This window comes from Eleutherodactylus coqui, chromosome 13 (genome assembly GCF_035609145.1).
Source record: "Eleutherodactylus coqui strain aEleCoq1 chromosome 13, aEleCoq1.hap1, whole genome shotgun sequence".
Lineage (NCBI taxonomy): Eukaryota > Metazoa > Chordata > Amphibia > Anura > Eleutherodactylidae > Eleutherodactylus > Eleutherodactylus coqui.
Genome location: NC_089849.1, coordinates 64,428,567 through 64,447,479, shown reverse-complemented (window position 1 = coordinate 64,447,479; position 18,913 = coordinate 64,428,567). Strand labels below are relative to the sequence as shown.

At 44.6% G+C, this 18,913-nt stretch overlaps 1 protein-coding gene across 1 annotated transcript in view; it reads left to right on the top strand.

Annotated features, from left to right (window-relative positions):
* CDH22 (cadherin 22) overlaps positions 1-18,913 on the top strand; it is a 156,254-nt gene that overhangs the window by 92,756 nt on the left and 44,585 nt on the right. The window contains exons 4-5 of the mRNA XM_066587905.1: positions 3,683-3,850; positions 4,309-4,496. Of these exons, the coding sequence (XP_066444002.1) occupies positions 3,683-3,850; positions 4,309-4,496 (356 nt within the window). The remainder of the gene's footprint in view (positions 1-3,682; positions 3,851-4,308; positions 4,497-18,913) is intronic.

The following is an 18,913-nucleotide window of genomic DNA, read 5'->3' as shown; positions in this document are numbered from 1 at the left end:
GCATTCCTGTATTTGGTTCATGGATTCCCAGCCATATTATGGCCACTGGTTTGCCCAAGCTGGATACAAAATATTTCTCCCAGATTGAATGTAATTAGTTCTCCTAAATGGATGGATATGCACAAAATATTCTAACGCAAAGAACACAATATATTCATAATGAAACATAAAAGTGAGGGAAAGGGAAATCTGACCTTAACTACTAATAATAAGTGGAGCACCTGCCCTGATGAGGGCAACCCTACGTCAAGAAGCTAAAGCAACTCTGACTTTCCCTAGTTGGAAAACAGGGATAATATTTGCTGCGATAGATAACAATTCATAGGGTATAGCTGTTGAATAAGCATGCAATGAACCGTCCTGCTCAATGAGGAGGAGCTGAAATAAATGAGTACAGACAAGCACTGATTAGCCAGTTATAATACAGACCTTCCAGGCAAGCAATCCATCCATACACCAGCAGAGAAGTGCTCACGTCAGTGTCAAACGCTGAAACTACACTGAGCATGTGTCAGCGTGTGGTTCACATGGGCTGGGACTGATGCTGAGACGTCACCCTGGTCTCAATTCGACATGGTTGGTGAGATGTGATGGCTATGCCAAACCTAATTTAGATGACCATAGGGTTGCATGATGATCTAAGTTTGGTAGAGGAGAACCATAAGGGTTTTGTGTTTTGCAAGGTACAGGAAGAAAGGTGATGGCAGTTGTCCAACTAAAATAGTCACGTAGAATTTGAGGCACAACAAAGAAGAAGGGATTTTCTCTTTATGACTTTGCAATAATTTTCTACAGAACATAAATCAGTCACAGTGGGAAAGTTTTTAGGCTTCTTAGCCCTAACTAGGCTGTTACTCAGTTTCTGTAGCAATCGGCTTCTAGGGAAATGTCTCTTGTGCAAACAAAGCTTAATAATATCAACTGATCTCTCCTAGCAGAAAGGCACTCACTTAAAAGGGTTTTCCAGGCACTTACTATTGATGACCTACCCTCAGGATAGGTCATAGATAGTTGATTGGCGGGCTCTGCCACTCGGGATCCCCTGCTGTCAGTGATGTTTGCATTGGTGGTCAGGGCTAGAAGTGTAATAGATGGCTTTGCTCCCAATAAAATCAATGCGAGCTATGCTTTCTATTACACAGTGAGGAGCTGGAAGTGTAATGAAAGGCATCACTCTCATTGGTTCCAATGGGAACAAAGCTATCTATTACATTTCCAGCCCTGACCACACTGCACTGACAACAGGCCAGAGGATCAGCTTATCAGTGAGGTCCCAATCAACTATTGATGACCTATCCTGTTAAGAGACAGCAAAGCCATCTATTATTCTTCCAGCCCTAACCACCAATGCAGATGTTACTGGCAGCAGGCCGTAGAATCAGCTGATTCGCAGGGATTCCAAGTGGCAGACCCCGCCATTCAACTACCGATGTTCTATACTGAAGGTAGGTCATCAATAGTAAATGCCCAGAAAACCTCTTTAAGCGAGCTTCTCTCTGCTAGAAGAGATCAGTTGATTCCTTTTCAATTCCTGGATAGTTTGTGGCTTATTCCAGTAAACTTTGCCCTTCAGAATGTAGCACTATTGACTATATTGCAGGTGGATGGTATGTGTATGGTGCATCCACCGGTGACAAGACAAAGACAGAGGCAGTCCACATTTTTTTTTAAGAATGTGAACTAGGGTTTTAACTCGACTGGAAGGTATGTAATAGTTAACCATGGCATAATAGAACACTTCTCTCAAATTGGGCCACAAAGAGTCACCTGGAGAACATGTACTGACCATTACTTGGCCATTACTGATACTGCTGATGATTGGTACTGCTAACTTTTGCCTAGACTGATTTCCTTTTACCCCATAGTGGCTATGTCTCTGCTACTGAGACACCAGATGTTGTAGACGTCAACTATCACAAATTTCACAGGTCTCTTCCAGGCTTCATCACACTTGCACAATATGCTTACCATCCCTGATAACTCATTGCGCCCTTACAAATAGCATTGTAATAATCAGACAATTTAACCTTCACATTGCATCACAACTCCAGAACCCATTAATTACTCATTCCAGGCTCCTCTCTGGAACTCTCAACCCTCTGTGCATATGGTGCCTTTATTCCTCCTAAGCTGCTAGCCGGCCTGCTTACTAATCATCAAGTCTCTCACATGATTTACACCAATCAGGTTTGTTTTAGGCCATCCACTCATGGTCCAATGCTCACAAAATTCAGTTTCCTTATCTTTTACTGTGCACACTGTTCCATACTTTTGCTGGACCCCGGTGTCCTCTCAGGCAGTCCAGATATAGTCCATAGTCCTTTCTGTTAAAAACAGCTTCTCCATGGTGCAATCTCTCTCTGACACCTGCAGTACAGTCCCTGATCTCTCTGTGTCTATTTCACAGCGTATTGCAGCAGCATCACACAGTCCGTTTGCAGTCACAATCACTGCTCCTTGCAGCATCACCTACTGGGTTAAAATACATTGCCTCATGTCCCTCAGCATCTTGGTGTATCTGCTGTCCAGTCTCCTAATGCACTCTACTCGTGATGGCCACTGTCATAATCCATTTCAGGCTGTAGTAGGCACACTCACTATTCACTACTGATGCTCTGCAATCGTTGTTCTCTCACAGACACACTGCTAAGATGGCTACTGTGATCTCACATAGGGGTGGGACTTAACCTCCACTTCTAGTCTCAAAACTTCCCAGATCCTTCTGGCCAATCTCTTGAGGGGAAGGCAAAACTCCGTCCCTCACACACCACAGCTCTTAATGCGCTTCATCTGGACAGTGATGTGCCAGACACATCATAGAGGGGGCAGAACCTCCTCCTGGAAGCACTCTCCTCTTCTCATTAAGCCCTTCCCTGCTGCTGGACTATCAAGGAGGGGAGGTCGGGGCCTCAAGCAAGCACTGGCAAGTGCTACACTTGGCTGGTGCTCAGCCGGTCTCTGCACTCTCTCCCTGATCCCCCTTCCAGCCAGGTACTGGCCCGGAGAGGCCAGGGCATAATGCTGCAAAGATTGGCTGCATGCCAGAGTGAATGTAAGACTGTATGGGGAAGCAAAGCACTGCTCACCCTCCCCTATAACTACACAACTGAAGCCAAATATGACTGTTGGGGTGGCATGGTGTGTCGAGAAAGAGACAGGTTAGGCACCCAGACTAGCTGATCCTTTCCCTTGCCATTCACTGTAACCATGCGGACTGTGGCAGTTGGGTTAATAAGTGCTCAAAGAGTATTTTTTATTTTCACTGAGTAAGGTATGTTTTGATCAAATTTAATTAAAATGTGTTATAGCTGATTTTTCCAGGCCTTCAGCAAGTGGGACACCTGTATAAATGTAGCCATCGTCTCTGTATTTCTTGTCCGTGGAACCCAGCATGTTAACAATCATCGGAGATGCTCTAGGTATGGTTCTAAAGCTTTGATCTTAGAGAGCAAATTGCCATTAGAATACATAGCAGAAAGTTAGCACTTCATATGTTCCTCTCCTATACTTCTGTAAAACCCTACATCTACCAGCACCCCACAAATGTCAAGGACAGCCTTATCCCATTCGGGTTTTTTTCAGCTAGCCTTTGCTGATCATTGCTTTGAAATATACAAAAAGTATTATAGTACTTTCATACAATATTAGTATTATCATATTTGATGTGTTCTTTCTATCCAAGGTGTTATCCGTACAGCAGTACCAGACCTTGACCGAGAGTCTCAGGACCGATATGACCTAGTGATACAAGCCACAGATATGGCTGGACAAATGGGAGGACTTTCTGGGTCAACAACTGTCACCATCGTGATCACTGATGTCAATGACAACCCACCAAGGTTCCCCCAGAGTAAGTTGAAAATAAACTGCAGCTAATGTTAAAAGATATTCATGCAACATAGACAAAATAGTACATCTTCCATCTTCTAGTATGTTGATACAAGGTATATTCTGCAGCTATATGGATGGATTTCAACTGAATGTATTCCTAGAAAGATCTGGTTAATATTTCAGGCTCAGATGGGGAATAACATGGTTTGACTGTTTGAAGGTTTGGCTTTCACAAAGTGCCCTCAAGTTTTGAACCAAGTATCTAGGAAATAGACTGATCAAAACCTAAGGATCCTGTGCTTTTAGGGCAAGACACTTAGTTGGAGTAGAAAAGGGAAAAAAGAAGGATTGCATCTACCTCTTAATACCATTTAAGATTGTTGTAAAAGTATAAGATTTGTAAAAGTTACATCTGAGATGGAGATAAAAACATTTAAAATTTAATTTCTAAAAGCCATACTTTTTGCTTCTTTTTAGAGCTTTATCGGTTTAGTGTAATGGAGACTGCTCCTCGGGGCTCAGTGATTGGTCGTATAAAAGCAGAGGATGCCGATGTGGGGGAGAACACAGACATGTTCTACCAGATCCAGCAGCAAGAGGCAGCAGCATTCTTCAGTGTTACAACTGATGCCGTCACTCAGGAGGCTATCCTCAGTATTCTGCAGGTACTGACCTTAGAAACATGTCAGATACAATTGGTCGTCCAATATATTACTGGTCGCCTACCATATAAAGCGCTGTGAAAAAGTTTTTACCCATATCCAATGCTACCTATTTGTTACACTACATAGTTTCTGGTCTCTAGCCCCTTGGTGCAGGATAATCAAGCACGCATAAGGGTGATATTTCGGTAATGTTGTCCCAAAAATGTCTTGGTCTTCTCTTGGTTTTAATGACACTTCATTTTATCCATAACTGGAATGAAAGTCAGTCTATTGGAGAGTTGGAAATAAGAATGTTGGCGGCATTGATGACCTTTTAGAGTATTGATGACCTTTTATGAGGGATTGGAAAAGCAATTGTGCCATTGTTTTCTTTTAAGGCGTAAGTAATAATAACTTTATTATGTGGGTTATTGCAATTGTGGAAGTACCAAATCTTTCGTTTTTTTTCATACTTTACAACTTATGCACAATTAACATTTTTCTTACAAAATAATGTTTTTTGGTCACCACACTCCAAAAGCCATAAGATTTTTTACTTAGCTGATGAACGTTTATCCAGGCTTGTTTTTTGTAGGACATAGTTTTCATTAGGGTGCTACCAATTTTTAATTACTTTTTATGTATGTTCTTAGGAGGACGGACAAAAGTCATCTATTTTATACTGTATTTCAGTGGGTTTAGTGAGTTTCGTTTTACAGCATTTAAAAGGCAGATAAATAACATGTTAGTTTTATAACACAGGTCACTACGGGGTTCAGTTATACCAATTATTATTACCCAGGGGCAACAGGAGGAAATTTACTAAGCCCAGCATTTCCTGCGCTGGGCATAGTACAATTTCCCTGAGTACAGGTGCACTGAATAGATAAAGAGGCGCATACCTCTTCGTGTAATCAGTGCATTCCTGCCAGCTCCACGTGCCTAGACAGAATTGTACACCAGGTCCGATCTGGTATAATTTACGCCAATTTCTGTGTTACTATGTAGAAACTAGTTTAAATCCTTTCATAGATGTGCCCCTTTATCTTTATTTTTTGTCCTAGTATGGGGATTTTGAACATTTAAATAATACACTGCAGTACTTCTGTATTGCCGTGAATTGTGATTGTTATTGTTTTACTGACAGGCAGCCTATTGGGCTTCAGTACATGGCAACCCGCAATCTCGTCATTAACATGCCAGTGGGAACCCCTTCCATCTGTAAAACCATTTAGGTGCCATGACCAAGGCATCTGAGGGGTTAAACATCCAGGATTGGAGGTATCTCTATTCCTTGGCACTGCAGCACTATGGATAACATGGGCACAGTACCTAAGTATGTGCCATCCCTGCACAGTAATAGTAGTGTTACACAGGAAATAACCATTTCCTATGCTGTACTATTGTGGCGCAGTGTAGGAAAGGCTTAAAGGTAAAAAGTCTTAAAGATATTACCAAATGATATGGCTGTTAACCTAATGCAAAAGGGGTTGTATAAAATTAGAAAACTATGGTCGGCAGGTTGTATGTGGTATTGCAGACCCAGGGGTGTAACTATAGGAGATGCAGAGGAGATGCACCCGGGCCCAGGAGCCTCAGGGGGCCCACATGGCCTTTTTTTTACCATATTGGAAGGCCAATACTATGAATAAAGTTTTATGGTTGGGGGCCCTGTTACAGATTTTGCATTGGGGGCAGAAGCCTCAACTTATGCCTCTGCTCAGACCCATTCATTTCAGTTGAGCTGAGCAGCCATAGCAGGCACAACCAGGGACGTAACTATAAAGGATGCGGTTGAACTTGGGCCCACAAACCTTAGGGGGCCCATATGGCCTCTCTTCTTCATATAAGGAGCCCAGTACTATGACTAAAGCATTATAGTTGGGGGCCCCGTTACAGATTTTGCATTGGACCCAGGAGCTTCAAGTTATGCGTCTGGGCACTAATTTAGTGTTCCCCATTTTTAGAGGAAATACATGTGTTTGCCCTCGAAAATGCGTCATGGTCGCACCGGATACTCATCTGGTTACGCTTTATAGATGACATCCTTCTACTGTGGTCAGGTAGCGAGTCAAGTCTCGTCGAGTTCATAAACCATGTGAACTCCAATAACCTTAACCTTAAATTAACGTACGAGATTAGTAAGGAGGCAGTGGCATTCCTGGATGTCAAAATCAGCAAGAGACCTGATGGCACCCTCTCAACTACCTTGTGTAGAAAGTTTGCAGCAACAAATAGCTTACTAAGATGGGACAGTCATCACCCTTATGCTCTGAAGAAGGGCATACCAAAAGGACAGTACCTCCGTGTTTGGAGAAATTGCTCGGACGATAACTCCTTCAGAGACGAATGTACAAATCTCATAAGGAGGTTCCAAAAGAGGGATTACCCATTAGACATTCTGCAAGTAGCACAAGAATTTGCTTCAAATCAACAAAGAACAGACCTCCTAGTCCCACGAAGTAGAGATAATTTGTCAAAAATGCGCATTATTGGTACTTACGATTCAAGGGCAGGACAGGTCCGTAACATACTTTTCAGGTACTGCGATATACTAAAAAAAGACAAATATTTGGTACATCTTATCCTCGAGACACCTGCTATAACCTATAGACGCGGGAGAAATATTCGTGACTGTGTAGTAACAAACCACTTGCCATCTGCTGAGACTAATCTCACTTGGTTGGGTTCAATGAAACCTATGGGTACATTCCCATGCACCAATTGCCTGGCATGCAAATTCATACAAAAAGGCAATTCCTTCCAGAGTGCCAGTACACAAAAGCGATACACTAACCAGGAGTTCAGCAATTGTCTTACTAGAAATGTCATCTACCTTGCCTCCTGTCCATACCCCCTAAATGATGTAGGGAAAGCTACACAATGCCGAATACTGTCCCACATAGGCAATATCCGTAGGAAGGAGAAAACCCCACTCGCGAATCATATGTGGGCGTGTCACGGGGGCAATGAAGACTTGGTAACCTTTCAAGGCATGGAAACCATACGTGTTAACAACAGAAGGGGCAATATTGAGCGTAAAATCCTACAAAAGGAAGCTGCTTGGATTTTTAGAATAGATTGTCTTTCTCCGTTGGGAATTAACGAAAATCTTTCCTTTACCTTTATAAACTTTATTATTTATAAATCCGGATAAAATTGATCCAATTCTTTTATCAATATATCAATTATATCATCATGTACATCAATGCTAATTGTGGACCTCTCGGACCGATATTCTCCATCTATGTGTCTTCTCTCATGTGGATACCGGCACTTCTTAATGAATTGGAAGTCATTGCCCTTGTATTAGCCATGTCACGTGACTGCGTCACATGACACGACATTAAGGACTTATATCTGGATCCCCAGCGTTGTTTCCTGGGTAACGGCGACGTCGTTAACGCGCTGACGTCATTACTCGTACCCCGTATGTGCTGACGCCCTCACGCGTACTCCATACGTGCCAACGTCATCAAGCGCACTCCGGACTGCAAGTATTCTCCCCCTGGCAACGGCGCACCGATGTCAGCAACAGGTATTGTGTACCGGCTGCACATCGGGACGTCGATAATAGCCTCGGTTGCCTTGACAACAAGTACCACGCGACTTCTGATTATGGGCACATGACCCATTACGTCATTTCCCCTCTCTTTATCTCCGGTAACATTTCAAGCAGTTATAATCGGCACAGTTTTATTTATAACCGTGGGATTTTTAGGTATATCTTTTTTTTCATATATAAGTTACAATTAGACTTAAAGGGGTTGTCCCGCGAAAGCAAGTGGGTCTATACACTTCTGTATGGCCATATTAATGCACTTTGTAATGTACATCGTGCATTAATTATGAGCCATACAGAAGTTATTCACTTACCTGTTCCGTTGCTAGCGTCCTCGTCTCCATGGTGCCGTCTAATTTTCAGCGTCTAATCGCCAGATTAGACGCGCTTGCGCAGTCCGGTCTTCTTCTTTTCTGAATGGGGCCGCTCGTGCCGGAGAGCGGCTCCTTGTAGCTCCGCCCCGTCACGTGCCGATTCCAGCCAATCAGGAGGCGTTGAACCATTACGAACCATGAACCTCTAAATAATCATCATTTGTATCGTGATTTTTACGAACACCTTAGAGAGATGTAATTTCCCTCTCTTAGGCTGGCTTCACACGGCCGTCACGGCGCCCACCCAGAGGCCCCAATACTTACCTCCGGATCCGGCGTCCTACGTCCCGCATGACGCTTCGGCGCGCATGCGCAATAGAGCGCGTGACACGCCACAGCGTCATGTGACGCGCTGGCCGCGTCATATGACACACCTACAGTGTCACATGACGCGCCGGCCACATCATATGACGCGGCTGGCGGTAGGCGGGGAAGCGGTTTCGCGCTATCTTCCGCTGTGCTACAGCGGAAGATAGCGTGACCGGCAGCTTCCATTGACTGCAATGGAAGCCGTCCGCGTGTACACCCGCGGCAAATAGAGCATGCCGCGGGTGAGGACAGGTGATTTTACGGTGCGGAATTCCGTGGTGGAATTCCACACCGTAAGCATTGTGCTATTAGGTTCAATAGAACCTAATAGCTGCGGGCAACACAGCGGATTTCTGCCGCGTATTACGCGGTGGAAATCCGTCCGTGGGAAGGAGCCCTTAGGATGATTATCTAAGTAAACCTTCTTTCTAAAGTCTAGTCTCTCTATACTTTTATGTGACGATTCTATCATCGTCACATCTTTATGTGTAAGTCATATTACGTGTACGTTGCGAACCTTGTCTATATTTTTTAAAACTCAATAAATAAAATATAATTTTTAGCCACGTCTACTCTGTGATTGGTTCCCATTTTTAGAGAAAACCTATTTTCTCTGAAGTTTAGTACAATGGGTAACTGTAGTGCCAGGCATGGTATTAGAGCATATTTCATCACCATTCTTTCTTAATTCTACCCATCAGGCTTGTAGGTAACAGCCTTCCAAGTAATATTAGAAAGGTTTCTACTTTACAGATTTTATGTTCTCTTTATGCTGTGTGGATATTCTGAATATCTCCCCTTACTTTCAATCTCAGTGGTTAGCACTGTTACCTTTTGCAGGGGTTCTAGATTAAAATCTGACCATGGGCATAGAGTTTGCGTGTTCTACTTGTGTTTGCTTATGTTTCCTCCAATACATCAAAATACTGATAGTTTACTGTAACTGTCGTTCTATAAAATTACCTCAAATTACTAGTTAGGATTCCTCTCTAGCGCTGCATACTTTTACCTTGGGAGCGGCAATGTGGAGATCTTAAGTGCTATCCAGGTCTGCTTCAGATCAGTGCTTCTCAAACTCTGAGGATGACCTCACTGATGAGACAAAGTTAGGAGTAGTTTTTTGACTACATAAGAAAAAAAAATGTGATTGTTCTCAGCAAGAGAAACCACGTAATCTTGTAGATATGATACCGTTTAATGGCTAACAAAAATACATGATGTAATAATAGCGAGCTTCCGAACCAACGCAGGGTTCTTCTTCAGGCTTATGGATTGGATCTGAAGAGGCATGGATATTTATACACACTTATAACATACATACTTATGACAAGGCACAGATATGGATGTGATTGGTTCGCACTTAAAAGGAATTCTGCAACAGCAAACAAACTTTTTTTTTTTGTCTAGGCACTGATAGCAGAATGAAAGTTTTATGGTCCCTAAATTACTGTTGGGGGGGGGGGGGGGAAGGTCGGGCAGGCTAGAAATGCTACAAGAGGTGCACAAACATTTTTAACTAAACACTGATCACTGATAAGGGAGTGAAAGTTTATGGTCCCTGAATTACTGTTGATGGGGGGGGGGTCTTATCTGTGCCATAAATGTCTCACACTTCCCATTCACGCATAAATCCTGGTGAACCATTTAACCCAGTATTCAGCGTGTCAAAGGTTGTTATCAATTTATATTCCCAAATTCTTCTGTGGTTTTGTGACTTGAAACCACCCTTCAATATCGAAACTCTCATATCTCCTATGTTATGTCCATGGTTAGAGAAGTGCTCGGCCACAGGCAATTCTCTTTTTCTGTGTTTAATCATGTGGCGATCAGATCTCATCCTTGCTTTCAGTTTCTGTCCTGTTTCTCCAACATAAAGACCCCCAACAGGACATTTACTGCACATGATCAGGTACACAACATTGGACGAGGAACATGTGAATGTCTCCGGGATCTTATAGTCCTGCTGTGTGTTGGGGATCCGTATCCTGTCCGCAGTCAGTACATGTGAGCAGGTCTGTGGCCAAGCACTTCTCTAACCATGGACATAACATAGGAGATATGAGAGTTTTGATATTGAAGGGTGGTTTCAAGTCACAAAACCACAGAAAGATTTGGGAATATAAATTGATAACAACTTTTGACACACTGAATACTGGGTTAAATTATTCCCCAGGATTTATGCGTGAATGGGAAGTGTGAGACATTTATTACACAGATAAGACCCCCATCAACAGTAATTCAGGGACCATAAACTTTCACTCTCTTATCAGTGATCAGTGTTTAGTTAAAAATGTTTGTGCACCTCTTGTAGCATTTCTAGCCTGCCCAACCCCCCCCCCCCAACAGTAATTTAGGGACCATAAAACTTTCACTCTGCTATCAGTGCCCAGACAAAAAAAAAAAAAAGTTTGTTTGCTGTTGCAGAATTCCTTTTAAGTGCGAACCACTCACATCCATATCTGTGCCTTGTCATAAGTATGTATGTTATAAGTGTGTATAAATATCCATGCCTCTTCAGATCCAATCCATAAGCCTGAAGAAGAACCCTGCATTGGTTCGGAAGCTCGCTATTATTACATCATGTATTTTTGTTAGCCATTAAAAGTTATCATATCTACAAGATTACTTGGTTTCTCTTGCTGAGAACAATCACATTTTGCTCTACTGGCTAACACCGTACCAGATCTTTGTTTTCATTGACTACATAAGTGTCATATATTGCATTGATCTTACCAAGTTGCACCAATCTTGGGTTTAGTAACATAACGGATGCCTTTTCTGCTTATTATAATGTTTTACTGAAAAATTGAGCTAATTTTTAAAGAATTTGGAATGGACTATGACCAATGGTGAGAATCAGGTATAACCAAGTTTTGGCAGTGAAGTCCAAAGTCGGGAACAATGTGTGCAAAACTCCTGTTTATTTGGTAACAAACGTGCTAGATCACAGAAACTTGTAGAGAACGTGTTTCAGTTCACACTGGAACCTTGTTCACCTTGCTGGCAGTGAGGATCCAGTAGAAAAAGACTGAGAAGTTCACTGTCATAAACAGCTTAATCTTCTACATGAAGTGACGTGTCGCTAGACAGATCCCTGCTTGTTAGGGCATCGGATCTCACCAAGTGGATATTATATGATCAAACAGAGGGCGAGGTATAATGAGCTAGTGGTTCATAATATGACACCAAGCACACAAGAACAACTTTCACCTTCTTTGTACTTGATGTTGAGTGACTAGCCTAAACTCTCGCAAAAAAGATAAATTCTGAGTAAGTGAAGTGACCCTACAGTTATATGTAAGTCATAACACAAGTAAGGTTCCTTTCACACCATGACTTTATCTCCAACACCAATTCTGCCTTAGGGTTTATGTCTTCGGAGGTTTCTGGTTCACATCCCTAGGCAGTTTTCTGGATAGAGGACAGAAACCTGAAATGGAACTGGTGCTGAAACGAAAATCTTGGTGTGAAAGTACTATAGTTGCTAAACGAAAGTCCGGCATGTTGGATGTATACATATAGGTAAGGAATACTTACCTAGAACTCATATAGTAAATATTACACACCACAGACTGGACAAGAAGAATAAAGCAAATGTAAAGCCATGTGCAGAGCTATAAATTACTGGGCAATAGCTGAGAACAAACGTTGAACACTATGTCTGGTATAGAGGGGGAGTCTGACTCCTTTGATTCTCCCACACTTGTCTGGGATAGAGTATCACTTCCATAATGAGTGCACTCCGGGAGAGTCTATAGAAAAGAAGCATTAACTATAAATATAGTCTGCTCACATGTCAGATCCAAGGGCATTCTAGTCTCTGAGGTATAGTTATAGGAAGTGAATGTAGAACATTTCTGAATATCTATCTATCTATCTATCTATCTATCTCATATCTATCTATCTATATATCTATCTATCTCCTATCTATCTATCTATATATCTATCTATCTCCTATCTATCTATCTATCTATCTATCTATCTATCTATCTCATATCTATCCATACATACATACATGAAAATAGCGTTTAAATTGCTACCATATTGTGTTGTTCTCTAATTTACTCCAAAAGTTCTCATTACAAATGCTACTACCAGTATAGCAATTTAATTAAAAATAATCCCCTTTGAAATATTTATACCACAGAATTATAATTGGTGATAAGCAGAGATGAGCGAACCTACTCGTTTCGAGTAATTACTCGATCGAGCACCGCGATTTTTGAGTACTTCCGTACTCAGGTGAAAAGATTCGGGGGGCGCCGGGGGGCGGGGGGAGGCGTAGTGGAGCGGAGGGTAGCAGCAGGGAACAGGGGGGAGCTCTCTCCCTCTCCCCCCCACTCCCCGCTGCAACCCCCCACTCACCCACGGCGCCCCCCGAATCTTTTCACCCAAGTACGGAAGTACTCGAAAATCGCAGTGCTCGGGCGAAAAAGGGGCGTGTCCGAGTAGGTTCGCTCATCTCTAGTGATAAGCAATTAGTGCAATAATCAGTTTGTGTTGGCATCAGGCTGATTTCACGAGAATCATCGTGAATTAGGATGGTTGATGCCGTGTCCCATTAAAGTCAATGGGAGTAAAAATTGGATTCACTAATATGCCCTCCAGAAAGTCCACAATGGAGCTACAGCCCCCCCCCCCCCCCAAACTGCATGGGAGTATAGCCACATATCTAGGAAACACTATGCTCCGCCCAAAAATTGGTGAAAATAATGAATAGTGGAGTAGGAGTCAATCGTAGCAACGGGTGTCACTGGAAACAAAAGAAGGCCCACATATAGTGGATATAAAAAGTCTATTCACCTGTTAAAATGCCAGGTTTTTGTCAAGTTTAGAAAAATCCAACAAAGATGAATCACCTTCAATGTGACGCATTATCTGTAGAATTCCATTGAAAAACAAACTGAAATCTTCTAGGATGGAAAAATAAAAATAATGTGGTTGCCTGAGTGTGAAAACCCACTTATATTTGCGAATGTGGTTGTGTCCACAATAAGCCAATGACACTTAGGCCGCATTCACACAGGCGACACGATATGGCCATGAGACAATTGCAGCAATATCACGTTTTTGTGTTGCTGCAAAGTCGCACATCACGCTGTGATTGTTTCATCGAGCAGCGGCTCTAATTGTCTGCACTGCAGCGCTCGAGAACCAATCACAACCAGCACTTCCTGGAGGCGGGGATTTTAAACCTCCAATCCAAGAAGGGCTGCCTGAAGACTACAGAAAACTGTGCTGAAGCTGCAGAGGTGAAGCACGCCGGGGCAGACGGTGCCTGATAGGTGATGTATTTTTTTTTTATTTGATGCAGATAGAGTTTATTTTAGGGCTTTTACAGTAGGATTTCCTACTATAAAAGTTGCATTGCACCGCACGAAAAACAATGTTTTTGTGCGATGCAATACAACACAAAGGAAGACTCTATAGCGAAACATAGGCTCCAAAACATTGTAAATCGCGGCTGTATAGAGCATACTGCGATTTTGTGTTCTCACAATGTTGCAGGCTACAAAACATCACTAATGTGAAAGAACCAATTGGTAAGCATGGGATTCACATATATACGATTTGTAGTGAGGTTGCATAGCGAGAAAATCGCACAATTTTGTCGGCTGTGTGGAAGCGGCCTTAACCTTATGTTAAATTGTTGCCAGTACTCCACTGCCATTATTTACAGGGTCTCTGATTTAAACTTCAGCTCTTCTAGTAGGATTTTCCTGACTTTTTCTTAGTTACATTTTTCAGCCAATGCCATAAAGAGCTTACAGCCCATCAAGGGGATCCGATTGTTGAAAGGTATCAGTCAAGAGAAGGATAGCAAAAAATTTCCAAGGCATTACACGTACCATGGAACGCCGTGAAGATGGTCATCAAGAAGTGGATTAATTTTGGCACAGCAGGACATTACTAAGAACAGGACCTCCCTCATAAACTAATGGAAAAAAAGAGAAGAAAATTGGTCCAGGAGACTGCCTAGAGGCCTACAGCAATATTAAAGGAGCTGCAGGAACTTCTGCCAAGTACTGGTTGTGTAGTGCATGTCACAACCATCTCCTGTATTCTTCATATGTCTGGGCTGTGGGGTGGGGGGCAATGCAGAAGCCTCTTCTAACAAAGAAAAACATCCAAGCCGGCTATGTTTTGCCAAACCTACATCAAGTCTGCCGAAAGTATGTGTGAGTACATGTCATGGTCTGATGAAACGAAGCTTGAACTTTTCGGCCATATTTCCAAAAGGTATATTTGGTACAAAGCCAACACTGCGCATCACCAAAAGAAGACCATACCCACAGTGAAGATAGTGGAGACAGTTGTCTTTCTGCTAATGGAACTGAGGCTTTAGTCAAGGTAAAGGGAATTATGAACAGTTCCAAATATAAGTCCATTTTGGCACAAAACTTTCAGGCCTCTGCTAAAAGGATGAAGATGAAGAGGAATTTCTCCTTTCAACACAATATAGGTAGCCCAGTACTATTAATAAAACATTATAATTAGGGGCCCCGCTACACATTTTGCTTTGGGGCCCGGGAGCTTTAAGTTACGCCTCTGGGTGTGCATATTTATGCAAACACTTTTTTCCACCCTAAAAGATTTTAGTTTGTTTTCCAATAGAATTGTACAGATAGCGGGTCACAGTGAAGATGGAAATAAATCTAACATGATTAGAGATGAGCGAGCACCAAAATGCTCGGGTGCTCGTTACTCGAGACGAAATTTTCGCGATGCTCGAGGGTTCGTTTCGAGTAACGAACCCCATTGAAGTCAATGGGCGACCCGAGCATTTTTGTATATCGCCGATGCTCGCTAAGGTTTCCATTCGTGAAAATCTGGGTAATTCAAGAAAGTGATGGGAACGACACAGCAACGGATAGGGCAGGCGAGGGGCTACATGTTGGGCTGCATCTCAAGTTCCCAGGTCCCACTGTTAAGCCACAATAGCGGCAAGAGTGCCCCCCCCCCTCCCAACAATTTTTACTTCTGAAAATCCCTCATTAGCAATGCATACCTTAGCTAAGCACCACACTACCTCCAACAAAGCACAATCACTGCCTGCATGACACTCCGCTGCCACTTCTCCTGGGTTACATGCTGCCCTCATGCCACGCCACACTCATGTCTATTTATAAGTGCGTCTGCCATGAGGAGGAACCGCAGGCACACACTGCAGAGGGTTGGCACGGCTAGGTAGCGACCCTCTTTAAAAGGGGCAGGACGATAGCCCACAATGCTGTACAGAAGCAATGAGAAATATAATCCTGTGCCACCGCCATCAGGAGCTGCACACGTGGGCATAGCAATGGGGAACCTATGTGCCACACACTATTCATTCTGTCAAGGTGTCTGCATGCCCCAGTCAGACTGCGTTTTTTTATAAATAGTCACAGGCAGGTACAACTCCGCAATGGGAATTCCGTGTGCACCCACAGCATGGGTGGCTCCCTGGAACCCACCTGCTGTACATAAATGTATCCCATTGCAGTGCCCTGGACAGCAGAGATAACGTCAGATTAAATGCAGGTGGGCTTCGGCCCAAACTGCATGCCCCAGTCAGGCTCAAGTTTTTTTTTTTCCCTAATGGGAAGTCCATGTGGACCGACAGCATGGGTGGGTCCCAGGAAGCCACTGGCGGTACATAAATATATCCCATTGCAGTGCCCAGCACAGCTGATGTAACGTCAGCTTTAATGCAGGTGGGCAAAAAATTAATTGGATTACACTGTAGGCGAGGGCCCAAAAAAATTGGTGTACCAACAGTACTAATGTACGTCAGAAAAATTGCCCATGCCCAACCAAGAGGGCAGGTGAAACCCATTAATCGCTTTGGTTAATGTGGCTTAATTGGTAACTAGGCCTGGAGGCAGCCCAGTTAAAATAAAAATTGGTTCAGGTGCAAGTTTCAACGCTTTAATGAGCATTGAAACGTATAAAAATTGTTTACAAAAATTATACGACTGAGCCTTGTGGGCCTAAGAAAAATTGCCCGTTCGGCGTGATTACGTCAGGTTTCAGGAGGAGGAGCAGGAGGAGGAGGATGAATAGAATACACAGATTGATGAAGCAAAAAGGTCTCCGTTTTTGATGGTGATAGAGAACGATGCTTCCATCCGCGGGTGCAGCCTACGTATTGCTTAGGTATCGCTGCTGTCCGCTGGTGGAGAAGAGAAGTCTGGGGAAATCCAGGCTTTGTTCATCTTGATGAGAGTAAGCCTGTCGGCACTGTCGGTTGACAGGCGGGTACGCTTATCCGTGATGATTCCCCTAGCCGCACTAAACACCCTCTCTGACAAGACGCTAGCCGCAGGACAAGCAAGCACCTCCAGGGCATACAGCGCGAGTTCAGGCCACGTGTCCAGCTTCGACACCCAGTAGTTATAGGGGGCAGAGGCGTCACCGAGGACGGTCGTGCGATCGGCTACGTACTCCCTCACCATCCTTTTACAGTGCTCCCGCCAACTCAGTCTTGACTGGGGAGCGGTGACACAGTCTTGCTGGGGAGCCATAAAGCTGGCAAAGGCCTTGAAGAATGTTCCCCTGCCTGCGCTGTACATGCTGCCTGATCTCTGCGCCTCCCCTGCTACCTGGCCCTCGGAACTGCGCCTTCGGCCACTAGCTCTGTCGGATGGGAATGTTACCATCAGTTTGTCCGCCAGGGTCCTGTGGTATAGCATCACTCTCGAACCCCTTTCCTCTTCGGGTATGAGAGTGGAAAGGTTCTCCTTATACCATGGGTCGAGCAGTGTGTACACCCAGTAATCCGTAGTGGCCAGAATGCGTGTAACGCGAGGGTCTCGAGAAAGGCATCCTAACATGAAGTCAGCCATGTGTGCCAGGGTACCTGTACGCAACACATGGCTGTCCTCACTAGGAAGATCACTTTCAGGATCCTCCTCCTCCTCCTCAGGCCATACACGCTGAAAGGATGACAGGCAAGCAGCATGGGTACCCTCAGCAGTGGGCCAAGCTGTCTCTTCCCCTCCTCCTCATGCTCCTCCCCCTCCTCCTCAACGTGCTGAGATATAGACATGAGGGTGCTCTGACTATCCAGCGACATACTGTCTTCCCCCGCCTCCGTTTCCGAGTGCAAAGCGTCTGCCTTTATGCTTTGCAGGGAACTTCTCAAGAGGCATAGCAGAGGAATGGTGACGCTAATGGTTGCAGCATCCCCGCTCACCATCTGGGTAGACTCCTCAAAGTTTCCAAGGACCTGGCAGATGGCTGCCAACCAGGCCCACTCATCTGTAAAGAATTGAGGAGGCTGACTCCCACTACGCCGCCCATGTTGGAGTTGGTATTCCACTATAGCTCTACGCTGCTCATAGAGTCTGGCCAACATGTGGAGCGTAGAGTTCCACCGTGTGGGCACGTCGCACAGCAGTTGGTGCACTGGCAGATTAAACCGATGTTGCAGGGTGCGCAGGGTGGCAGCGTCCGTCTTGGACTTGCGGAAATGTGCGCTGACCCGGCGCACCTTTCCGAGCAGGTATGACAAGTGTGGGTAGCTTTTCAGAAAGCGCTGAACCACCAAATTAAAGACATGGGCCAGGCATGGCACGTGCGTGAGGCTGCCGAGCTGCAGAGCCGCCACCAGGTTACGGCCGTTGTCACACACGACCATGCCCGGTTGGAGGCTCAGCGGCGAAAGCCAGCGGTCGGTGTGCTCTGTCAGACCCTGCAGCAGTTCGTGGGCCGTGTGCCTCTTCTCTCCTAAGCTGAGTAGTTTCAGCACGGCCTGCTGACGCTTGCCCACCGCTGTGCTGCCACGCCGCGTGACACCGACTGCTGGCGACGTGCTGCTGCTGACACATCTTGTTTGCGAGACAGAGGTTGCGTTGGAGGAGGAGGGTGGTTTAGTGGAGGAAGCATACACCGCCGCAGATACCAGCACCGAGCTGGGGCCCGCAATTCTGGGGGTGGGTAGGACGTAAGCGGTCCCAGGCTCTGACTCTGTCCCAGCCTCCACTAAATTCACCCAATGTGCCGTCAGGGAGATATAGTGGCCCTGCCCGCCTGTGCTTGTCCACGTGTCCGTTGCTAAGTGGACCGTGGCAGTAACCGCGTTGGTGAGGGCGCGTACAATGTTGCGGGAGACGTGGTCGTGCAGGGCTGGGACGGCACATCGGGAAAAGTAGTGGCGACTGGGAACCGAGTAGCATGGGGCCGCCGCCGCCATCATGCTTTTGAAAGCCTCC